Source organism: Schistocerca serialis, chromosome 7 (assembly GCF_023864345.2).
Source record: "Schistocerca serialis cubense isolate TAMUIC-IGC-003099 chromosome 7, iqSchSeri2.2, whole genome shotgun sequence".
Classification (NCBI taxonomy): Eukaryota; Metazoa; Arthropoda; class Insecta; order Orthoptera; family Acrididae; genus Schistocerca; species Schistocerca serialis.
Genome location: NC_064644.1, coordinates 91,834,543 through 91,861,299, shown reverse-complemented (window position 1 = coordinate 91,861,299; position 26,757 = coordinate 91,834,543). Strand labels below are relative to the sequence as shown.

Below are 26,757 nucleotides of genomic sequence, written 5' to 3'. Positions count from 1 at the left end.
CACGTCATATTTGTGGTGTAGCAATTTTAATCTCCAGTAGTGTAGATTCCTTTGCTGATGATAATGCAGTACACTGACAACAACTTACCGAACTTTCATAAAAAAACTCCAGCGGGCTCTACTACAGTGTGAAAAACGGCTTAAGACGTTCTGGGTCAAAATAAGTGGCAGAAGTCAAACTACTTTGTATACAAGAAAAAGAAGAGACTTACATACCCCACTCCTATTGTTCAGCGAAGCTATTCCTTGGACGGACTCCGCCAAATACCTGGGAGTTCACACCTCGATAAACGTCTTGCTTTTAAGAAACGTATAACGGACGTTGCGAACAAAGCACACATCGTGTTAGCTGCCTTACATTCTTTGTTCAAATGTGTGTTAATTCCTAAGGGACAAAACTGCTTAGGTCATCGGTCCCTAGACTTCACACACACACACACACACACACACACACACACACACACACATATATATATATATATATATATATATATATATATATATATATATATATATATGGTTATTACAAATGATTGAAGCGATTTCACAGCTCTACAGTAACTTTATTATTGGAGATATTTTCACAATGCTTTGCACGCACATACAAAAACTCAAAAAGTTTTTTTAGGCATTCACAAATGTTCGCTATGTGCCCCTTTAGTGATTCGGCGGACATCAAGCCGATAATCAAGTTCCTCCCACACTCGGCGCAGAATGTCCCCATAAATGAGTTCGAAAGCATCGTTGATGCGAGCTCGCAGTTCTGGCACGTTTCTTGGTAGAGGAGGTTTAAACACTGAATCTTTCACATAACCCCACAGAAAGAAATCGCATGGGGTTAAGTCGGGAGAGCGTGGAGGCCATGACATGAATTGCTGATCATGATCTCCACCACAACCGATCCATCGGTTTTCCAATCTCCTGTTTAAGAAATGCCGAACTGGCATTCTGCTTTAACCTTTTCCGTAAGATTTTCCAAACCGTCGGCTGTGGTAGGTTTAGCTCCCTGCTTGCTTTATTCGTCGACTTCCGCGGGCTACGCGTGAAACTTGCCCGCACGCGTTCAACCGTTTCTTCGCTCACTGCAGGCCGACCCGTTGATTTCCCCTTACAGAGGCATCCAGAAGCTTTAAACTGCGCATACCATCGCCGAATGGAGTTAGCAGTTGGTGGATCTTTGTTGAACTTCGTCCTGAAGTGTCTTTGCACTGTTATGACTGACTGATGTGAGTGCACTTCAAGCACGACATACGCTTTCTCGGCTCCTGTCGCCATTTTGTCTCACTGCGCTCGAGCGTTCTGGCAGCAGAAACCTGAAGTGCGGCTTCAGCCGAACAAAACTTTATGAGTTTTTCTACGTATCTGTAGTGTGTCGTGACCGTATGTCAATGAATGGAGCTACAGTGGATTTATGAAATCGCTTCAATCATTTGTAATAGCCCTATATATATATATATATATATATATATATATATATATATATATATATATATATCACGAAGTAAATACCGTCCGCACTGGTGGACTTGTACTTATACGTTTGTGACTATTATAGCGCCATCTATCACAAAGTGAAAAAAGTGGTCCAACTAAAACATTCATATTCCTTTACGCACTATACGAATATGTAATAAAATGAGGGTGCCTATTTAAAAAAAAAAGCAGTTGATATCCGTTTGACCTATGGCAGCGCCATCTAGCTGGCCAACCATAGAGCCATCTGGTTTCCCCCTTCAAGCTAGACAAATTTCGCTGTTTGTAGGTTTTTCGTTTGACTCTTATTTCGTGAGATATTTGGCCTGGTCACGATCAATGGACCACCCTGTATACATTCTTTAACAGAATAGCAACAGGAAAAACTTTCCCACTTTACAAGTCGGTAATATGACCAGTCACGTCGTACACCTGCCGCGTATGGTGACACGGGTCATCTACGCGTGTCAGCAAACTTCAGGTTCTTCAGAATAAAGTATTACGTATCATATTAACGGCTCCATCATTCATTAGGAACACAAAGATTCACAATCACTTACAAGTAAACGCTATTCCAGAGGAGATCTGACCCATATCTGAAAGCCTTTATGGCAGGCATGCTTCCTCAACCGACACAGTCATTCGTCATTATTCACATATAATCTCAATTGTTTAAAACGATTCAGAAGCCAAGATCACACAAAATATTTTATTATTCGAGACAATCGGTTTCAACAGTTTTAGCCGTCATCTTCAGGTCTTAACGATTTCTTTGTAATAAAGCGTCTTCGTTTTACGCTTACCTCACGGAAAAGATGTCGAGTGGATGAGGTCAGCGTAAAATTAACATGTTTTACTAAAAAAAAAAAAATACCTGAAGATGACAGCTAAAACTGTTGAAACCGGTTGTCTTGAACAATAAAATATTTTTGCGATGTTGGCTTTTGGATCGTGTTTTACGAATAAAACAGATTGCCCTTCAATACTCTCATAATGAGAAAATCCAGAGGTATAATCTCAATGACCTGCACAAACAATAATGTCTTAAACTGGTACTGTTATCGCGTCGGTAAACAACACTAAGACTGACATCCGACGTGCAATATCCTAACTATTGTTGCCATTGTTGTCACGTATTCATTTATTGAATTTTTTTCTCATGTTGAGGAATTAGAAGGAGCGATGTGTATTTCACGTGGTAAAAAGCTTTCAAGAGCCAAGATTCCATAAGTTCGTCGTTATTTTTAACAGATGTAACTGTCATATTTGAAGATCAGATGACGACAGTTACACCTGTTTAAACCAATTGCAAAAATAAAGACGAATTTCTGTGATATTGGCTACTGAATGTTCCTTCCCAATCCGGAAAGAGCGAGCATTAGACCGCACGGATAACCGGGCGTGCCTTGATTACAGTTTACTAATGACCTAGTCCACGTAACACAAAACTTGAATGCGTGTTCTATACTCATTTGTATTTTGTTATGTTGTGGGTTTTTATTGCGTCCATGACAAATGTTTTCCCTCACTATTGTCATGTTCTGCTAGTTATACGAAATGTTGTGTAGTTGGGTGTAAGTAATTTCGGGTCTCAGACTTACAAAATATATCAAAAAAATGGAAAAGAAAAGGAAAAAAAAACGCGACCACCTACCAGGGACTCATGGGGTGGACAAATTTCGCCTCGGGAATCAAATGTGTGTGAAATGTTATGGGAATTAACTGCTAAGGTCATCAGTCCCTACCTCCGGAATCCTTGTTGAAATGTACACTAAGAGAAGCAAGTAGTATTAGCCTCTGAGCAGCTAGGAGACAGGAATATAATCGTATCTAAAAAGTCCTCATTTTAGAAACCCAAAATTCAGAGGAAGTCGCAGTAATCGTAAAAAGACGACAGTGATATAAACTTTCTAAACGATTGTCATGTCTTAATAATAGTTGGGGACTGTGTTGTGAAGCTGATCACCCGTAAAGATGCACAAATTTCGCTTCAAAGCAACCGTAGGATTGTGGACGTAATGAGATCGACTTAGAGCGAAGATATTAACTGAATTGTTCAATTTTAAATGGTTTGGTCTGTGATATACGCGGAAGTAAAGTCAGGCGAGGAATACTGTACGTTTTTTGGTGTTATAATGGTGCCAGTTCCGTGTAACCTGTGACTGTTCGTCGATACTGAATTGTCTCCAGCACCGGACACAAGTATGTTTCACAGATCACAGAATTATGAGAAAGACACCGCACGGCAAGTGACGAAACATAGTGTAACGTTGCAGCGTCAGCAGGAATAGTTGACATGCACGTGAAATACAAGGGGCAGCCACATCGAAACGAGGTATATGAAAAAAAGTACACAAAAAGTTTATTAATTCAAAAGTAATCGCTACAGCTGTTAATACACTTGTCCCACTGTGAGACAAAATGATCGATGCCTTCATGAAAAAATGTTTGTGGTTGCCTACGGAACTACGATTGTACCTGGACGTTCACCTCTTCGTCGAAAGCAAATCCACGGCCACGAATGTTTTTCTTCAGGCCGCCAAAAAAGTATGGAAATCGCATGAGGAGAGATCGCTATAATTAACGCACAGTGGTAAGCGGATACTTTGCTAAAACTGAAACGCGCCATCAACTTCAAACGACCAGCACTGTTGAGGACGGCATCGTTCTCTTGCAGTATGACCGGCCACATGTTGCCAACGTTGTTCCAAGCACGGTGTAGAAGTTTCGCTGGGAAGCCTTTACACATATTCCATACAGCCAGGATCTCTCCCATGCTGTTTCCATATTTTTCGATCCATGAAGAAAGACGTCGTGGCCTACAATTTGTTGCGGACGAAGAGATGCGCGCCTGGGTACAATTATGTTTTCGTAGGCGATCGCAAACATTTTTCCATGAAGGCACTGATCGTCTTGTCTCACAGTGGGATAAATCTATTAAGTTACGGCCAGTACTTTCGAAATAATATACAGTTTGCTTAATTTTTTCCCATTTGCCTCGTTTTCGTTTGACTGGCCCATGTAATACTCTTCCATACGCCAGTCGACGGAGAAGAAGAAAATCAATGTCATCGATGGACAGTGTATTAACATAGTAGAATGTGCTATTAACTTTAGATATGCCATCCAATAAACATGGACAGCATAGTACCGGTAATTGTACAGCTTCTTAACTGAGCTGGACATAAACATGCAATGCTACTAAATTAAGCTTACCTTTATTTACTTCAAATGATAAAAATGACATCCGTCTGCATGAACAGCAGCCTGACCCCCTCCGAACACCTTGTCAAATGTCAAGTCGTCTGCGGTAATTCTTGATGTCACAAGCTGAATACTACACACATCAAAAAACGTTTGCAACACCCCGGTTCCCAGAACTCCTGAAGATAGCCGTTGAATGTGGATATTGTATCACAGACACAGTCCCTTTGACTGTTTAGAGATGTCACTAAACCCACCCAAAGATGTAAACAACCATGCATGAGCAGCGCCTATTAGACGGGCGAGGTCCGACAGCCGATCAGTTCCAGTCATTCCACCAGGAAGGAGGTACACGGCTCGTGTTGTCTGTAGTTCATGCCTAGAGTGTCAGTACCGCGGTTCGATCGCGGCCGAATTGTTACTTTGTGCCATGAAGGGCTCTCATGAAGGGAAGTGTCCACGTGTCTGGGAGTGAACAAAAGCGATACTGTTCGGACATGGAGGAGATATAGAGAGAGAGGAACTGTCGATGACATGCCTCACTTGGGCCGCCCGAGAGCTAGTACTGCAGTGGATGACCGCTATCTACGGATTATGGCTCGGAGGAACCCTGAAGGCAACGCCACCATGTCGAATAATGCTTTTCGTGCAGCCACAGTATGTCGTGTTACGACTCAAACTGTGTGCAATAGACTGCAAGGTGCGCAACTTCACTCCCGACGTCCAAGGCGAGGTCCATCTTTGCAACCACGACACCATTCCGCGCGGTACAGATGGGCCCAACAACATGCCAAATGGACCGCTCAGGATTGGCATCATGTTCTCTTCACCGATGAGCGTCGCATATGTCTTCAACCAGACGATCGCCGGAGACGTGTTTGGAGGCAACCTGGTCAGACTGAACGTCTTAGACACAGGGTCCAGCGAGTGCAACCAGGTGGAGCTTCCCTGATGCTTTGGAGTGGCATTATGTGGGGCGACGTACGCCGCTGGTAGTCATGGAAGGCGCCGTAACGGCTGTACGATACGTGAATGCCATCCTCCAGCCGATAGCGCAACCATATTGGCAGCTTATTCTCGAGGCATCCGTCTTAATGGACGACAATTCGCGTCCCCATCGTGCACATCTGGTGAATGGCTTCCTTCAGGATAACGACGTCGCTCGACTAGACTGGCCAGCATATTCTCCAGGCATGAACCCTATCGAACATGCCTGAGATAGATTGAAAAGGGCTTTTTATAGACGACGTGACCCATCAACCACTCTGGGATCTACGCCGAATCGCTGTTAAGGAGTGGGACAATCGTGACCAACAGTGCCTTGCTGAATTTGTGGATAGTGTGCCACGACGAATTTGTGGATAGTGTGCCACGACGAATACAGGCATGCATCAATGCAAGAGGTCGTGCTTCTGGGTGTTAGAGGTACTGGCGTGCTCAGCAATCTGGACCACCACCTCTTCTCGCTGTATGGTGGTACAACATGCAATTTGGTTTTCATGAACAACAAAAAGGGTGGAAATGATGCTTATTTGATCTCTATTCCAATTTTCTGTACAGGTTCCGGAACACTCGGAGCCGAGGTCATGCAAAACTTTTTTGATGTGTGTATATTATATCTCATTGAGTGTAAGGGTATCGTTTGTGTCCACCATGTCCTTTAAAATCCCCCAATGAAAAAAATAAGTCATAGAAATTTAGATGTTGGGAACAATGAGGGCAATCAATTATCCTATCAAGAAACACACATAAAGCTGTCATAGGAACATAGGAGATACGTGCTGCATCAAACAACTCTAGGTGGCTTTTTTAGTTGTTGGTACTTTCAAAACAGTTAGCGGTATGTTTTTCACTTACTAATCGGAAGTTACAGTTCAGTGGAGGAAGATTCGTCCAGTAATTCTTATTGCACCGCATGTACGCTGCACATCTGTTTTCATATCATACACAGGACCTTAATAGTCCTTGATATAATTAATGAGGATTTTCAGAACTCCAATATAAGTTACCTTACTAGTTCACGTATCTCAATAGACACAGAGATACTATTGTTATAGAATTCAACGCAATCTCTGGAGAATTACATATTTTCTACGGCAGCGTTGCCACGACTGCAACTGTGCACTTCAGCTGACTACACATCCCACTGTACTTCTGTGCTACCCTGATGTTACATGATCTCTTTGCTAACACCATAACTCCACAATATGACCGAAATTATCTTCACCATAGAGTTACTGACAGTGTCTAGGCAGCTTAAGCCGTCATTTGCAGGGCAGCACTGTCTTTGGGCGTAGTAAATGAGAACAAATATATGATAAAACGTTGCACTCACAAAGGCTTAACAGATGCAAATGACGTTCAAAAGGACTCTGTATCGTTGTTGTTACAAAAAAGTGTAAAACGAAGTCCAGTTCAAGTTTTGTTGGAGATTATAATTTCTCGAGACCAAGATAGTTGAGAGAAAAATAAGGTACAATTGTAGGAAGTAAGACAGATGAAATTCTGCCATAATTAATAAAGACTGACAAATAATCGCAAAAGAGAGACGCAGAGTATGGCCAGGAAATATTAAACAAGAACTGAGAGAGAAGAACCTAGTGGACGATAAACTAATGTCACGATCTGCTACCTCATAAGTTCCAAGCAACTATCTTTATCAAAAATCTGACGCATTATCGCTCATACTTGTATGAAATGAGTTCTACGTTCATGTACAGATATTTGTAACTTCCCGTTTTTTGATGGAGACCTAACACAGAAAACTGGGAAACTATACTCACTTAAGACAGGCTTCATTACTCAGTAGGAATTCCGAGGTAAACATCTTTCTATCTTGTTCTTCAGGTTCCTTTGGTTGTCTCCCGTACCCTTTGAATCATAGCTCAGTATCCATATTGGTCCTTGCAAACGGCGGTCTTCAGTTCGGGAACAGTTTCCTTCCTTTTCCACTACAGCGTGGTAGGGGCTTACACTTCACAGCAGTGCTGCTCTGCTGTTGTACTTTTGGTGTGCGCATGTTGCCTTACCTGGATGTCCTCTGTACCATTATTGCCAGCTCCCACGTTGTTAGTGCATCACCTGAAGTTCCTGCCCACCTTTGTTAGCAGCTATCACACTGTCCAGCTGGACTCACAGCAGTGCAAGTGTGTTGCAGAGTTTGCAGCGTCGAGGCATTGCTCACCTGGGTATCCTCCACACCGTCATTGCTGGCTCCTGCGTAGTCAGCTGGTCACACTCCTGACAACAGTGCCCCGGGTTCGATTCCCGGCGGGGTCAGGGATTTTCTCTGCCTCGTGATGGCTGGGTGTTGTGTGATGTCCTTAGGTTAGTTAGGTTTAAGTAGTTCTAAGTTCTAGGGGACTGATGACCTAAGATGTTAAGTCCCATAGTGCTCAGAGCCATTTTTTTGACAACAGTGCACGTGCATTGTAGCGCCCTCAGAATCCTGACGTTGCCTAATCTAAATATCCTCTGGGGCATCATTGCCAACTCCCACAAAGTCAAGCTGGCTATATTCCTCGTTGCAATTGCGGTGTGCTGTAGTGTTTTTAGCGTTCAGATTTTACCTCATCTGTATGTTCTCTAATCATACAATCAAGGCTTTCACGACCGGATGGTACTGTTGTTGATAATTCTTGCGGGTTATAAGGCCGTGGTCCATGGAATACTTCTATTCCTAACGTTTCGTCCAATACTACGAAGGACATCCTCAGAGGTATGGCTGGTCCTGTTGAGTCCTGCCGACTGACGAGTAGAACGTCGGAGAGCGGCCTAAATACAGAGGGAAGGGGGCGTGGTCTAGCTTGCACATAGTAGCAGAGAGAAAACTAGTCAAAGATAAAATGTAACCATCGATAATAGTCCGTCATAGACAAAAATCACTTATCGATTCTGTAACGCCACTGTCCATATCTCGCTTAATTTCAAGGCCTCTTCTTTTCTATTAAAATTATGTTCACGTTTATGAATTTCAACAGCCTCCCTATACAGTCGTGGATAATAGTTCGTGGTAGCACTCAAAACTGTAGTTTCAGAAAACTTAACTACATTGTCACCGGACTGAAGTGCATGTTCCGCAACGGCCGATTTATCTATTTTACCCAGTCGGCAAAGACTTTTATGCTCCTTTACTCTCGTGTTTGAACAATTAGCGTTGAATAAAGCAAATAAGAAACCATGTTGTTGGTATCGTTATGTAGACGACACATTCGTGGTTTGGACACACGGTGAAAAAGCCTTAGGCGAATTTTTTGATTATCTTAATAGCGTTAACCCTAAAATTCAGTTTACCATTGAAGTGGAAAAAGACCAGGCTATTTCGTTTCTCGATGTGTTAGTCATGAGACAGACCTATGGCAGTCTAAAACATGAAGTGTTTCGGAAGAGCACACATACTGATAGATACTTACATAAGAACTCCAATCATCACCCACAACAAAAAAGAGGTGTAATCAAAAGTTTAGTGGACAGGGCAAAACGGATTTGTACGCCGGAACATTTGGATACGGAACTGAATCATCTGAAACAGGCCTTCGAAAAGAATGGGTACTCAAACAAAGAAATTAATAGAGTTTTAAGACTTAATTACAGCAGGCCAAAGGACAAGGATGGTACACAACAATGGAAGAACTCGGTGTCTTTACCTTTCATTAGTAAGGTTACAGATGGAATCGGCAAAATTTTGCTGAAACATAAAGTGAAACCGGTATTCAAACCTACCAGAAAAATGGAAAAAGTACTTCGTTCTGTTACAGATAGAAGGCCACCATTATCATCTAGCGGTGTGTATAAAATGCCGTGTACCTGTGGCAAGGTCTATATTGGTACTACGAAAAGAAGTGTGAATACGAGGGTAAAGGAGCATAAAAGTCTTTGCCGACTGGGTAAAATAGATAAATCGGCCATTGCGGAACATGCACTTCAGTCCGGTCACCATATAGTTAAGTTTTCTGAAACTACAGTTTTAAATGCTACCGCGTACTATTATCCACGACTGTATAGGGAGGCTATTGAAATTTATAAACATGAAGATAATTTTAATAGAAAAGAAGAGGCCTTGAAATTAAGCGAGATATGGACAATGGCGTTACAGAATCGATAAGTGATTTTTATCTATGACGGACTATTATCGATAGTTACATTTCATCTTTTACTAGTTTTCTCTCTGCTAGTATGTGCAAGCTAGACCACGCCCCCTTCCCTCGGTATTTAGGCCGCTCTCCGACGCCCGACTCGTCAGCCGGCAGGACTCAACAGTACCAGCCATACCTCTGAAGATGTCCAACATAGTATTGGACGAAACGTTAGGAATAGAAGTATTCCATGGACCACGGTCAACAACTGTATGTTCTCTACAGTGTCATCGCCAGCCTGCATGCAGTCTGGTTGCTCACACCCCTCACAGCAGTACAAGTGTGCCACTGTGCTCTCAGCTTTCAGACGTTGCTACTTGGATGTCCTCTGCGGCGTCATTGTCAGCCTACACTCTATCTGGCCGGCCACCGTCCTCACAGCAGTAAAGCTTTCAAGGTCCAGACGTTGGCTCACCTGGATGCCCTCCACGGCGTCGTTGTCAGCCTACACTGTATCTGGACGGCCACCGTCCTCACAGCAGTAAAGCTTTCAAAGTCCAGACGTTGGCTCACCTGGATGTCCTCCGCGTCGTCGTCGTCAGCCTACACTCTATCTGGCCGGCCACCGTCCTCACAGCAGTAAAGCTTTCAAGGTCCAGACGTTGGCTCACCTGGATGTCCTCCGCGGCGTTGTTGTCAGCCTACACTGTATCTGGACGGCCACCGTCCTCACAGCAGTAAAGCTTTCAAGGTCCAGACGTTGGCTCACCTGGATGTCCTCCGCGGCGTCGTTGTCAGCCTACACTCTATCTGGCCGGCCACCGTCCTCACAGCAGTAAAGCTTTCAAGGTCCAGACGTTGGCTCACCTGGATGTCCTCCGCGGCGTCGTTGTCAGCCTACACTCTATCTGGCCGGCCACCGTCCTCACAGCAGTAAAGCTTTCAAGGTCCAGACGTTGGCTCACCTGGATGTCCTCCGTGGCGTCGTTGTCAGCCTACACTGTATCTGGATGGCCACCGTCCTCACAGCAGTAAAGCTTTCAAGGTCCAGACGTTGGCTCACCTGGATGTCCTCTGCGGCGTCGTTGTTCGCCCCCGCGCAGTCCGGCTGCCCACACTCCTCACAGCACCGCTGGCCCGTGCCCGCCGGCGACTCTTTGGTGCACGAACTCCACGAGTCCAGGAACCAGGGCCGGCTGCTCGAGCCGCTGCGCTTGCCGCCTGCCAGCTTCTGCAAACACACAAGCACACCACGACTGGCTGGCAGCTCATCTGACGGTGTACACCCACAGTGGCCAAACGCTTAAAGACGGATCTTGCACTGAACTCGACAGAGGGCGTAAGAGTTACATTGTTCACTAATTATAAAACTGTAAAATTGTCGTGCCTCTCTATTTTAACACGCTAATCTCCAAAGCGACCAGACGAATTTTGATGGGGTTTTCGCAAGTAACTGGAGCGTAGCTTGGGGCAATATATAAGGTTGTTGTTGTGGTCTTCAGTCCTGAGACTGGTTTGATGCTGCTCTCCATGCTACTCTATCCTGTGCAAGCTTCATCTCCCAGTACCTACTGCAGCCTACATCCTTCTGAATCTGCTTAGTGTATTCATCTCTTGGTCTCCCTCTACGATTTTTACCCTCCACGCCGCCTTCCAGTACTAAATTGGTGATCCCTTGATGCCTCAGAACACGTCCTACCAACCGATCCCTTCTTCTGGTCTAGTTGTGCCACAAACTCCTCTTCTCCCCAATTCTGTTCAATACCTCCTCATTAGTTGTGTTACCTACCCATCTAATCTTCAGCATTCTTCTGTAGACCCACATTTCGAAAGCTTCTATTCTCTTCTTGCCCAAAGTATTTGTCGTCCATGTTTCACTTCCATACGTGGCTACACCACATACAAATACTTTCAGAAACGACTTCCTGACACTTAAATCTACACTCGACGTTAACAAATTTCTCTTCTTCAGGAACTTCGACCGTCATCAGTTATTTTGCTTCCCAAATAGCAAAACTCCTTTACTACTCTAAGTGTCTCATTTCCTAATCTAATTCCCTCAACATCACCCGACTTAATTTGACTACATTGCATTATCCTCATTTTGCTTTTGTTGATGTTCATCTTATACCCTCCATTCAAGACACTGTCCATTCCGTTCAACTGCTATTCCAAGTCCTTTGCTGTCTCTGACAGAATTACAATGTCATCGGCGAACCTCAAAGTTTTTATTTCTTCTCCATGGATTTTAATACCTACTCCGAACTTTTCTTTTGTTTCGTTTACTGCTTGCTCAATATACAGATTGAATAACATCCGGGAGAGACTACAACCCTGTCTCACTCCCTTCCCAACCACGGCTTCCCTTTCATGTCCCTCGACTCTTATAACTGCCATCTGCTTTCTGTACAAATTGTAAATAGCCTTTCGCTCCCTGTATTTTACCCCTTCTACCTTGAGAATTTGAAAGAGAGTATTCCAGTCAACATTGTCAAAAGCTTTCTCTAAGTCTACAAATGCTAGAAACGTAGGTTTGCCTTTCCTTAACCTTTCTTCTAAGATAAGTCGTAGGGTCAGTATTGCCTCACTTGTTCCAACATATCTACGGAACCCAAACTGATTTTCCCCGCGGTCGGCTTCTACCAGTTTTTCCATTCGTCTGTAAAGAATTCGCGTTAGTATTTTGCAGTATATAAGGTTCGTTAATCAAAATCGGAACACAGAAAAAAAGATATTGTGATTTAAAGTTTTATCTAAAGCCACTATGTGCCTATTTGAACACACTAATCTCTAAAACTGTTAGATGAATTTTCAAGGGGACATCACAAGTAACTCGATCGTACCTTTGGGATCTCGGGAAAAAGATATCGTGGTTTAAAGTTCTACCCAAAACTGCCGTGTCTGCCTGTTTGTACATGCTGGTCTTCGAAACCACTAGGTGAATTTTCATGCGGTTTCCACAGGTAGCTTGAGTGTATTTGGGGCAACCTATAGGATTTATTCCATCAAAATCGTGTCACGAAGAAACGGATGTTCGGGCTCACATGCGGTTGCTCTTCGACGAAATGCCTTGGCTCAAACTCGTGTAAGTGTTGAACTGCATGTGTCGCATTACACCCCCTAAATTAGACACTTGTGACCTTTTGGTTAAATTGTCTGGCTGATGACAAATTTGCGAAACACAAACTTAGTATAACATATAATAACAGTAATAATAGTATCGAGAATTAAATTAACAACCCATAAATGATGTAGGCCACAAAGTTGCGATTTGGTTAGAATAATGTTTATTCAGAAAGCAAACTAGTAGCGACAGTGATCGTATTTAGAGTTACTGTTACACTCGAGTGCATATCCATCTGACACAGTTCGATCTACATCTACATCTACATCTACATCCATACTCCGCAAGCCACCTGACGGTGTGTGGCGGAGGGTACCTTGAGTACCTCTATCGGTTCTCCATTCTATTCCAGTCTCAAATTGTTCACGGAAAGAAGGATTGTTGGTATGCCTGTGTGGGATCTAATATCTCTGGTTTTATCCTCATGGTCTCTTCGCGAGATATACGTAGGAGGAAGCAATATACTGCTTGACTCCTCGGTGAAGGTATGTTCTCGGAACTTCAACAATAGCCCGTACCGAGCTACTGAGCGTCTCTCCTGCTGAGTCTTCCACTGGAGTTCATCTATCATCTCCGTAACGCTTTCGAGATTACTAAATGATCCTGTAACAAATCGCGCTGCTCTCCGTTGGATCTTCTCTCTCTCTTCTATCAACCCTATATGGTACCGATCCCACACTGCTGTGCAGTATTCAAGCAGTGGGCGAACCAGCGTACTGTAACCTACTTCCTTTGTTTTCGGATTGCATTTCCTTAGGATTCTTCCAATGAATCTCAATCTGGCATCTGCTTTACCGACGATCAACTTTATATGATCATTCCATTTTAAATCACTCCTAATGCGTACTCCCAGATAATTTATGGAATTAACTGCTTCCAGTTGCTGACCTGCTATATTGTAGCTAAATGATAAGGGATCTTTCTTTCTTTGTATTCGCAGCACATTACACTTGTCTACATTGAGATTCAATTGCCATTCCCTGCACCAAGCGTCAGTTCGCTGCAGATCCTCCTGCATTTCAGTACAATTTTCCATTGTTACAACCTCTCGATATACCACAGCATCATCCGCAAAAAGCCTCAGTGAACTTCCGATGTCATCCATAAGCTCATTTATGTATATTGTGAATAGCAACGGTCCTACGACACTCCCCTGCGGCACACCTGAAATCACTCTTACTTCGGAAGACTTCTCTCCATTGAGAATGACATGCTGCGTTTTGTTAACTGGGAACTCTTCAATCCAATCCAATCCAATCCGCTACATCCAATCCAATTGGTCTGATAGTGCATATGCTCTTACTTTGTTCATGAAACGACTGTGGGGAACTGTATCGAACGCCTTGCGGAAGTCAAGAAACACGGCATCTACCTGGGAACCCGTGTCTATGGCCTTCTGAGTCTCGTGGACGAATAGCGCGATCTGGGTTTCACACGGTCGTCTTTTTCGAAACCCATGCTGATTCCTACAGAGTATGTTTCTAGTCTCCAGAAAAGTCATTATACTCGAACATAATACGTGTTCCAAAATTCACAATCTCATCGCGAAACACAAGTCCGATAGTCCACACGAAAAGTTAGAGACAAAGTCCCGTGATACCACACAACGCGAAATTTTCTAAGTCGTTTCTCTTCCTAGATACCTAACGATCTACTGTCCGGTTTCGCGTCTCAATCCGAACTGTCCCCTTTGGTGTCCCCAGCCGAACTGTTTCCTTTGGTGTCTCGACCAGAACTGCCCTCAGCCAGTCTCCGACCGCGTTTCGCACGCGCTGAACATCTTCGCTCAACTGACTAGTGCAGTTCCCTTTCCTGAAGCCGTCCATATGATTGATTACAACTTATTCTACATTACTTTCCATGTTAACATATTTAAATAATCAAAGCTTGACCACTTTCACGTCCTAAATAAAGTAACAAAAACATCCATTACATAATGAAAGTTGAATTCTTTTACATAAAACCAATACAGTTTCCTTCTTAACTTTGAATGTCACGGTCAGTAGCCTTGCACCGATGTGCTTTCTGAAAAATAAATAAAGAACAAAAGTAACTATTATGCATTAAACTTTACAGTAACTATTCTATTGCCTAATGATTCAATACGGTGTCATGCTGTCATCGTTTAATGTGTTTTGTGTGGAGGAAATGATGATCTGATGTTTAACTGAAAATACTGATAATTTAAATTTACTATATCTTTTAAACAAATAAAGTTACGGAGTTGATACTTACACCGTTTGTCATTTTAACTATGCGCTTCTATATGAAATGTCGATCGTTAACCCTTATGCGGTCGCGCGGCTTTTCGTAACGTTAATAGTCGCTCGAGGTGTTGCTAACACCCCAAATAAAAGTGGCTGTAATGAAATTGTTGTGCAGCATGTCACTGATATGGTCACTTCACAAATGGCTATTTAGAATATCTCCCGGTACATTATCATTTTATGTAATATTACTTTAGTATTAAATTGGGTTATTTGAAACATATGCAATAATTCCCATTTTTTACAATATTTTGTTTACTTATTTCTGTTATTCATCGCCGGCCGCGGTGGCCGTGCGGTTCTGGCGCTGTAGTCCGGAGCCGCAAGGCTGCTACGGTCGCAGGTTCGAATCCTGCCTCGGGCATGGGTGTGTGTGATGTCCTTAGGTTAGTTAGGTTTAAGTAGTTCTAAGTTCTAGGGGACTTATGACCTAAGATGTTGAGTCCCATAGTGCTCAGAGCCATTCTGTTATTCTTCATACTGTATTACAGGTATAAGACAATATACACATAATTAAACATTTATTCAGTCAACTCATACAAACATTTTATGAAATCAGTCACTATGACTGGCTGCAAGGGATGCGTTATCGTAACACTTTTCACACACACTTCTCATGTGCTTTACACACATAACTTTCAAACATCGAGCACAGTGCGTTACTCCGGACACAAACTGTGCAGCACCTGGGCTTCAGTATTCTTTGTTCAGAAGGTGGTGCATTGTTGCTGTCTTCAATTCCCGCCATTTTAGCGGCTTTCTGTCTAACATGTTTAGGCAGGGAGTGAGTGGCTGCTATGTTGCACACTATGGGATTTAGTAATGACCTTCCGACATGACGTAAAAACATTCTTCGGGATATCCTCTCATTGTTATTATTTGCGTATATGATGAAGGCGTTAAATGTAAGCAATGTCAATCATTCGAAAAAAAAGGGCAAGTGGCAAGCGTCTAGTTATTCTTGAGGCTGAAGAACTAGCGCACATTTCATCTATTGTATCCACACCTGTTTTGGTCTTGTTATACATTGTTATAGTGTTTGGTTTCTTTTCCTCCACAATATTAGTGTCAATGGCACCGGCATGATGCAAAGATGAAAGGAGAATAACGTTTTTGCCGTTCTTTGGCACATATGAAACTGTGGTGATATCCTTTCTGAATCCAGAAAGGCTGCTTCTAAGTTCATGACCTCTCGTGTAAACAAAGTCTGGAGGGAGCTCCCTCTTATTCTTTCTAAGAGTTCCTACGACTGTAAGTTTCTTTTTCAGGATCTCTTCAGGCAGTGGTACGGAACAAAACCAGTTGTCTAGTGTCACATTACGTCCTGTACCTTCGGTAGGCCGTACAAGTCTATTTACCAACTCATTAGGCGAGTTTGACAGTGAAAAGGCACCCTCTGGCTGTTTCCCAACATAGATTTCCATCCCCAAAGTATACCATGCTCTTGCGTCACATAAGGTGAAATTTTCAAACCATATTTCACAGGCTTGCTTGGTATATACAGCCGGAACTGCATTTGCTTCTGAAGGCAACCAGTTGTTCATCCACTGTCATATTCAGACACAGTATAATTACTGACACAGTTTGACATGAATAATTCAAACGCTTCTCTGAACGCAGCTAGGCGATCAAGTTCTCTACGCTGTGGTCTGTCTCGAATATCATCGAATCTCAAACAACGCAACAAGAAACGAAAGCGCTGTAAACTCATTTTTGCAAGAAATATTGCAATCCCAAAACCATTTATGTCTCATAAGTCTTCCATATTTTGGTGTCCTGCCCTGTAAAGCCCAGCCAGTATCAACAGACACAGAAGAGATTTGATTTCTTCCTCATTTGTTGGTTTGGCATCACGGTCTCTTGTGATATTTGATGGCATGTGTTGTATGTAAATATTTGTACACGATGTAATCGTTCTAATTATTATATCATTTATAAATATCGAAAAACAGTCCACAGCAGTTTTCGCAGATTTTGCGATAGCTTTCACACCATGGAGGTGAATAATGTGGTCTACACTTCTAGTTCTTATGTTGCAAGCAGGACAACTTTTCATCCATTTTGTAACATTATCCCCCCCAATAAAAAAATCATGCTTGCTTTCATTATCCGATGCACTTACTAGCGGTTCCAGTTCCAGGTTGTCGTCATCCTCCGTTTTTCGTGTCACTGTGATGAGAGAGAACTTCACAACTGTTTCCTCCTCTTCCTCTTTTCCTCCTTCAAAAGTTTCGTTTAAGACCTCTTCCAGAAGGATCCGCACTCTTTGTTGTTCTGTTTCGTAACGATCCATAGCTTTTTTAAGTGTACAGAGCGACAAAATACACTCCTGGAAATTGAAATAAGAACACCGTGAATTCATCGTCCCAGGAAGGGGAAACTTTATTGACACATTCCTGGGGTCAGATACATCACATGATCACACTGACAGAACCACAGGCACATAGACACAGGCAACAGAGCATGCACAATGTCGGCACTAGTACAGTGTATATCCACCTTTCGCAGCAATGCAGGCTGCTATTCTCTCATGGAGACGATCGTAGAGATGCTGGATGTAGTCCTGTGGAACGGCTTGCCATGCCATTTCCACCTGGCGCCTCAGTTGGACCAGCGTTCGTGCTGGACGTGCAGACCGCGTGAGACGACGCTTCATCCAGTCCCAAACATGCTCAATGGGGGACAGATCCGGAGACCTTGCTGGCCAGGGTAGTTGACTTACACCTTCTAGAGCACGTTGGGTGTCACGGGATACATGCGGACGTGCATTGTCCTGTTGGAACAGCAAGTTCCCTTGCCGGTCTAGGAATGGTAGAACGATGGGTTCGATGACGGTTTAGATGTACCGTGCACTATTCAGTGTCCCCTCGACGATCACCAGTGGTGTACGGCCAGTGTAGGAGATCGCTCCCCACACCATGATGCCGGGTGTTGGCCCTGTGTGCCTCGGTCGTATGCAGTCCTGATTGTGGCGCTCACCTGCACGGCGCCAAACACGCATACGACCATCATTGGCACCAAGGCAGAAGCGACTCTCATCGCTGAAGACGACACGTCTCCATTCGTCCCTCCATTCACGCCTGTCGCGACACCACTGAAGGCGGGCTGCACGATGTTGGGGCGTGAGCGGAAGACGGCCTAACGGTGTGCGGGACCGTAGCCCAGCTTCATGGAGACGGTTGCGAATGGTCCTCGCCGATACCGCAGGAGCAACAGTGTCCCTAATTTGCTGGGAAGTGGCGGTGCGGTCCCCTACGGCACTGCGTAGGATCCTACGGTCTTGGCGTGCATCAGTGCGTCGCTGCGGTCCGGTCCCAGGTCGACGGGCATGTGCACCTTCCGCCGACCACTGGCGACAACATCGATGTACTGTGGAGACCTCACGCCCCACGTGTTGAGCAATTCGGCGGTACGTCCACCCGGCCTCCCGCATGCCCACTATACGCCCTCGCTCAAAGTCCGTCAACTGCACATACGGTTCACGTCCACGCTGTCGCGGCATGCTACCAGTGTTAAAGACTGCGATGGAGCTCCGTATGCCACGGCAAACTGGCTGACACTGACGGCGGCGGTGCACAAATGCTGCGCAGCTAGCGCCATTCGACGGCCAACACCGCGGTTCCTGGTGTGTCTGCTGTGCCGTGCGTGTGATCATTGCTTGTACAGCCCTCTCGCAGTGTCCGGAGCAAGTATGGTGGGTCTGACACACCGGTGTCAATGTGTTCTTTTTTCCATTTCCAGGAGTGTGTTTAAATGAGAGCGCAGTACTCGTTAACTTACAACCTCCATCCGCAATTGTGGACGGCCCCTGTCCGTCAGAATACGAAGTCTGCCCTCTCTTGGATAGCTGTGGTTGTGCCCTAGAGTTTGCACCTGACAGTCACGTCACCAACAATCGACTCGGATAGCTTTAGAAAGGTCGATATGCCCCTGATGGATTTATTACTCGGGTGGCAGCCAATGACTACTCAACGTTCGCAGTCAGAGAGCTCTCCTGAACGACCTATCCTGGTGTTACTGCTTTTTTACTCACAACACGTGCTCGCTTCCTCGTTTTAGAGTAGCTGGTTCGTCTCACGTAAAAGCTAGTGGTCAATTCCGCAACTACGCAGGAGTTCATGGGATGCGTTTGGCCAGATAGGGATCCTCCATTTACGGAAAGTCACGTGCCGATCCATTTCAGTCATGTTATGCACAGCATCGATGTTTCTCGGAACAACTGGCGATACCGGTTGGCCTTCACGCAATTCATCGCTGGAGAAAGCACGATTATGATCCAATTCTGAAAACCATTTGTAAAAAGTCACTTTCAGAAGGTGATTAGTGCTAGCGTAACGTAGTGATTAGAGGGACTGCTGTTTGAGTTAGATCGTTACGAAGATCATGAAAAATCTGCACTCGGAAACCTTCAAGTGGTCTATCGATTTCCACACATCTCTTCTTCTTCAAATGCTCATTGTAAACAAACTGTTCTGCCGATTTCAGACCTCCTACTCCTCCTACTGTTTTAATAAAAACGAATGACAAAGTTTAAACCAACAGCACAGTCTCTTTTCAGAAGCGACGAGTGCTGGTTGTTTATAGAAACTCCAAAACTCCAAAGGCGACCCTTGTATGTTTAACTCCGACATATATTTGTAGATAATTTCTGCCGCATTGGGCTGATTAGAAGCGGCGTTGATGTATTGTACCTCACTGTCTTAACTTATGAGAACATGTCACGTGATAGCACAGCTGTTCGAATATTCCGTACGCTCGTGTTTTGTTTATTAGGTTGCGACGTGGATCTATACCGAACGCCTTCTGGTAGTCAAAGAACACGGCATCTACCTGGGCGCCTGTATCTGTTGCTTTCTGGATCTCGTGGACGAACAGAGCGAGCTGGGCTTCAAGCTATCGTTTTTTGTTTTTGTTTTTGGAATTTATGTTCATTTCTACAGAGAAGATATTTAGGCTCCAGAAATGTCAAAATTTGTGTGCATAAAACATTTTTGAAAATTCTATGGTGTACTGATGTCAAATGCTTGTATATAGCTCTGTAGTTTTGTGAGTTTGTTAGATGATGCTTCTTGAAAACGGTCTTGACCTGCGCTTTTCTTCAATCATTAGGAACGCTTTACTCTTCCAGCGAACTGTGATACACTGCTATTAGAAGAGAAGCAATTTCTTTGGCGTAGTCTGTGTGGAATCGTATTGGCATCCTGTCAGGTTCAGCAACCTTTCCTCTATTGAGCGATTCCAGTTGGCTTTCTTTCCCATGGTTATTTCGTTATTTATCTTTTGATCAACGTTGAATCATATCTTATTGCAGTTTACGCCTATTGAATGGGACTGTGTCGATACCATAGCATTACACTACGTGATGGAAATGGAAATGTCGTGTGGCTAGGGCCTCCTGTCGGGTAGACCTGTCACCTGGTGCAAGTCTTTTTTGAGTCGACGCCACTTCGGCGACTTGCGTGTCGATGGGGATGAGACGATGATGATAGAGACAACAGAACACCCAGTCCCTGAGCGGAGAAAATCTCCGACCCAACTAGAAACCGAACCTGGGCCCCTTGGCATGACAGTCCGTCGCCCTGACCACTTAACTATCGGGGCGCACACACTACAGGATGACATAGTTCTTTCATAGAAGGTGCAGTTGGACGGTTGCTTGTGTACTCGTGTGGTAAGCATTAGCCCTGACATGACAACAAGAATTGAAACTGAACAATATGTCAATTCTGTGATTCAGACATACATATAGTAACACCACAGCAAAAGACGAGGCTGAAATATGCCTGTTTGGGTCTGAAAAAGGAGTGTGGGGAATAGATGGCGTCGATGAATTGACTTTGAGCCGAGTTCACTAGAAGGGTCACTAAAGTTTTAGTCTGTCTCACATACAGCTTCCTGCACATAGCTCTGTATCAGGTGTTATTTGGGCTGGGGATGTTTTCAGAATACTGAGACGTGCTAGGCGTCACAAGGCTGATCAAATGGCTCTCGTGTCGCATCCACCATCGCATCTCTGCTGCACTGTGTCCAAGCTGCAGGAATCGTTGTTGGGGTTTGAGGAGCTGGAGCTACTTGGAAACAGACCAAGTGAAACAGAGCAAGTGATGCAGAACGATTTGATGAGTTGCACCGGAAATGAGCGAGACAGTTTTGAGCAGTGGAGTGGCTCACCTGTAGCAGCTTATCGACCAGACTGTGGTAGGCATCTGGGGGATGGAGACGTTGGAGCAACTTAGGGGAAGCTGGATACCGAAGGGTAGGTAATGCTGTCTTTGGGTCGAGATAATCTGGAGACCATAGATACGTTGGATTGGACTGGATTGGTTCACCTGTAGCGCCTTTTGCACCTTTGACAATGGCCAGGTTGGAGCAACTTAGGATGAGACGGATTCAGTGGAACAGGTGATGCAGTGTTTGGTTTGAGACATGCTGCAGACCACGATGCACTGGTCTGAATTGGAGTGACTCTCCTGTACCACCTGCCGACCAAATTATGGTAGACGTTTTTGTGGATGGACATATTGGGGCAACTTAGGATGGGCAGATATCACAGGACATGTAATGCAGTCTTTGGATAGAGACATGTTGGAGACCGCAGAGACCAAGGGATTGGACTGGAGTGGTTCATCTTTAGCACCAGGCCAACGAAATTGTGGTAGACACCTTTGGGGATCGAAAGGGTAGAGCATCTTAGGATGGACCATATACTACAGTATGGGCCACAGCCTCTGGGCTGAGACATGCTGGAGACCACAGAGCCAACACATTTGGGGATGGAAAAGGTGGAACAACTTACAATGGACCAGATACTAAAGGATGGGCACACACTCTTTGGATTGAGACATGCTGGAGACCACAAAGATGATGGACTGGAGTGGTTCATCTTTTGCTCTATGACAACCAAATTGTGGTAGGCACGTTTGGGAATGGGAAGTTCGGAGGAAAGTAGGTTGGAGCAGATACTCGAGCCTTTGTGTCGAGACAGACTGGAGATTACCGAGGTGTTGGACTGGCTGGAGTGGCTCACCTGTAGCGCCCTGCGGACGAAGCTGTAGCAGGTCTCGTTGGGGCTGGAGAGGCTAGAGGAGCTGGGCGAGGAGCTGGGCGCCGCGGGGTCGATGGAGCGCCCCTTGTGCCGAGTCCTGCCGCGCCGCCGAGGCTGCCCCGACAGCGTGCCGACGCCGCCCCCGCCGCCCCCGCCGCCCCCGCCGCCGCCCACGCCTCCCGTCCGGCTGCAACACAGTCGGTCACCTGCACACAACAGTCACCTGCAAGCCTGCACACCACACTTCCAAGCAGTTGGTAACCTCCGAGAAAGTAAGGTTCCAGAAATGACTTGGAGCTCGTTGAATGACAGCAGCTAACAAGGGCTAGTAGTCACACTGCCTATGGCAAAATACACTACTGGCTATTAAAATTGCTACACCACGAAGATGACGTGCTATTGACGCGAAATTTAACCGACAGGAGGAAGATGCTGTGATATGCAAATGATTAGCTTTTCAGAGCATTCACACAAGTTGGCGTCGGTGGCGGCACCTACAACGTGCTGACATAAGGAAAGTTTCCAACCGATTTCTCATACACAAACAGCAGTTGCCCGGCGTTGCGCGGTGAAACGTTGTTGTGATGCCTCGTGTAAGGAAGAGAAATGGGTACCATCACGTTTCCGACTTTGACAAAGGTCGGATTGTAGCCTATCGCGATTGCGGTTTATCGTATTGCGACATTGCTGCTCGCGTTGGTGGAGATCCCATGACTGATAGCAGAATATGGAATCGGTGGGTTCAGGAGGGTAATACGGAACGCCGTGCTGGATCTCAACGGCCACGTATCACTAGCAGTCGTAATGACAGGCATCTTATCCGCATGGCTGTAACGGATCGTGCAGCCACGTCCCGATCCCTGAGTGAACAGATGGGGACGTTTGCAAGACGACAACCATCTGCACGAACAGTTCGACGACGTTTGCAGCAGCATGGACGATCAGCTCGGAGACCATGGCTGCGGTTACCATTGACGCTGTGTACTCAACGACGAACCTGGGGGCACGAATGGCAAAACGTAATTTTTTCGGATGAATCCAGGTTCTGTTTACAGCATCATGATGATCGCATCCGTGTTTGGCGATATCGCGGTGAACGCACATTGGAAGCGAGTATTCGTCATCGCCATACTAGCGTATCACCCGGCGTGATGGTATGGGGTGCCATAGGTTACACGTCTCGGTCACCTGTTGTTCGCATTGACGGCACTTTGAACAGTGGACGTTACATTTCAGATGTGTTACGACCCGTGACTCTACCATTCATTCGATCCCTGCGAAACCCTACATTTCAGCAGGATAATGCACAACCGCATGTCGCAGGTCCTGTACTGGCCTTTCTGGATAAAGAAAATGTTCGACTGCTGCCCTGGCCAGCATATTCTCCAGATCTCTCACCAACTGAAAACGTCTGGTCAATGGTGGCCGAGCAACTGGCTCGTCACAATACGCGTCACTACTCTTGATGAACTGTGGTATCGTGTTGAAGCTGCATGGGCAGCTGTACCTGTACACGCGATACAAGCTCTGTTTGGCTCAATGCCCAGGCCTATCAAGGCCGTTATTACGGCCAGAGGTGGTTGTTCTGGGTACTGATTTCTCAGGATCTATGCACCCAAATTGCGTGAAAATGTAATCACATGTCAGTTCTAGTATAACGTATTTGTCCAATGAATACCCGTTTGTCATCTGCATTTCTTCTTGGTGTACCTATTTTAATGACCAGTAGTGTATAAACCGACTAGCAATGAAGTTCTTTTTATTGCGTCTCTCAGCCGCGGCTCGCACAAGCAGAATATATGTGCGCATACACTGCCTAAAGAAAAAAGTGAACCACCCACAATACATGATCGGATTCCGATCTATCTTCGAACACATATATACCGGCAGCGGGTATGTAATTGATTACAGTGGCAGTTCTCTGGAACAGGTACCAACTAGGTTCCTTTGAGAGTATGATGATGTAATAGCTCCATACTTAACAGTCATATACAGAGAGGTCACAGTTCCTGGTAATCGACGGAACGTTATCGAGTGAAACAGAAGTGATTTCCGGAGTTCCCCGAGGTAATGTTATAGGCCATCTGTTGCTCCTTATCTTTATAAACGATTAGGAGACAATCTGAGCAGCTGTCTTAGGTAGTTTGTTGATGGCGCTGACATTTACGTCTAGTAGAGTCATCAGAAGATAAAAACCAGTTGCAAAGCAATTTAGATAAGACATTTTTTTGGCGCGAAAATTGGCAATTGACCCTAACGAATGAAAAGTCTGAGGTCATCCCCGTGATTTCTAAAGGGAACTTCTGTTACACGTTAAATCAATCAATTCTAAAGGCCGTAAATTCAACTAAGTATCTGGGAATTGCAATTACGAACAAATTAAACTGGAAAGAACAGATAGAAAATGTGATGGGAAAGGTGAACCAAAGACTGTGTTTTATTGGCAGAACTGTTATAAGACGCAACAGATCTGCGAAAGATGTGTCTACACTACACTTGTGCGTCCTCCTTTGGATACTGCTGCGCGGTATCGATTAATGGAGTGCATCGAGGAAGTTCAAAGAAGGGCAGCACCTTTTATACTGTCGAGAAACAGGGGAGAGTGTCACGGACATGATGTAGGATTTGTTGTGGACATCGATACAATAAAGGCGTTTCTCGTTGCGGAGGTATTTTGTCACGAAATTTCAATCCCCAACTTTCTCCATCAAAAAAGGGGGGAAATATTTTGTTGACGCCGACTTACACAGGGAGAAATGATTGTTACAATAAACACGGAAAGATGAAGGTGTTCTTTTTTTTCGCGCGCTGTTCGCGAATGGAATAATAGAGAATTATTGTGAAGGTGGTTCGACGGACCCCCTTCCTGGCACTTGAGTGTGATTTACAGAGTAGCTATGTAGATGTAGAACATCGGCCACCAGAGCGCATTTGTTTTGCTCATGTTTAGTGCCATTACCGGACCTGCCAGTGAACGGATTCAGACGTTGGGTGATTACTTTGATGGATACAGAAATGCTGTGTACTTGCATGAGACAGTGTTGCCAGCACCTGACAGAATTTGAAAGGAACGTCATTACAGGTCTGCATTTGACGATTTGACCTGCTGGTCTGACTGCGAAATATCCAAATTTGTGGAGCATTAAGATCTGACACTGGCCTAATGTTGGAGTGCATGGGAACGCGGACAGGCATACTCCGCTTCAAGGTTCCGGTCGACCGCCTCTGACCACCACAAAGGAGGATCGCTGCACCACCACAAAGGAGGATCGCTGCATTGTGCACTAAGCACAACATAACTTCTTCACAGCTGCATCTAACATCCGAGAACAAGTAATGGATTACCTGCAACATTCTGTCATTCAGCGCAAGTAGTCGGACACTACTAACAGCCTCTAAGGCGCTGCAGTCGTGGACTGTGCGGCTGATCCCGGCGGAGGTTCGAGTCCTCCCTCGGGCATGGGTGTGTGTGTTTATCCCTAGGATAATTTAGATTAAGTAGTGTGTAAGCTGAGGGATTGATGACCTTAGGAGTTACGTCCCATAAGATTTCACACACACACACACACACACACACTAACAGCCGCCGGGCTAGCGTATTACCACTTCAGTCGTAGACTGCCAGGAACACCACAACGCAAAGAGCTGAGTTTGGAGTTGTGTCGTGACCACTGTTGACGAACGGTGTGGGATTCTGTTAAGGGATGAATCGCGGCTCTGCACTACCCTCGATGAGCATCGTAGGCGAGTATGACGCCGCCCTGGCGAGAGGTCCCATCCTTCTAATGTTTGGAGGTGCCCAGCTGTGTTATTGCTAGAGTCATGATGTGGGGAGCCATCTGCTATGGCTTCAGGACATGGCCGAGAGTGACTGAGGATACTTTGACGGCACAACAGTACGTCACAGACGTTCTGCTTCCTTATATGTTACCCATCATGTGACAGTATGGTGGTGCAATTTTTGAACAGGACAGTGCACGTCCTCATATGACATGTGTCTCTATGTACTATCTGCGTGATGATGTAATCGAGTGCCCCATATGTACCCCAGATCTGTTCTCTATAGAACACGTGCGGCAGCAACTCAGAAGTCAGTTCTGCCCCAGTGCCATTATCCAGGATATCTCGGACCAGTTACTAGAGATATCGACAGCTTGCCCCAGGAGAGGATACAGCGGCTTGATGAAATCCAGGCCAGAGCGGGGTGCGACGTCACACTGGCATACTGCCAAGGTCCTTACAAATATGAAGAGATTTTGTGACAACTGAAATAAGATCATGTAACCTTTCAATCCGCGAAGTTTCAGCTAGTTTCATTCTCTTCTTCCGTATGCCTCTGATTTTGTGTAAAATGGTGTATGTCCACAATGTGGGTGCCTCACCAGGCTAGTATCGCTAGTACGTAATGTACGCATATTGTCTTACGATGACTTACTACAAAGTCGAAACCAGTCGTGATATTCATTGTATACATCGACATCTATACTCCGCAAACCATCGTGAGGTGAATGGCAGAGGGTTTCTTCCTGTTGCAGTCACGTATGGTGTCCGGGAAGAATGATCGTTAGA

The 26,757-nt window shown here is 45.0% G+C and overlaps 1 protein-coding gene across 1 annotated transcript in view; it reads right to left on the bottom strand.

The window, feature by feature from the left end:
- Positions 1 to 26,757, bottom strand: part of LOC126412906 (uncharacterized) — a 660,163-nt gene that overhangs the window by 132,100 nt on the left and 501,306 nt on the right. The window contains exons 8-9 of the mRNA XM_050082795.1: positions 22,171 to 22,302; positions 10,816 to 10,983 (exon numbers count right to left, since the gene is read on the bottom strand). Of these exons, the coding sequence (XP_049938752.1) occupies positions 10,816 to 10,983; positions 22,171 to 22,302 (300 nt within the window). The remainder of the gene's footprint in view (positions 1 to 10,815; positions 10,984 to 22,170; positions 22,303 to 26,757) is intronic.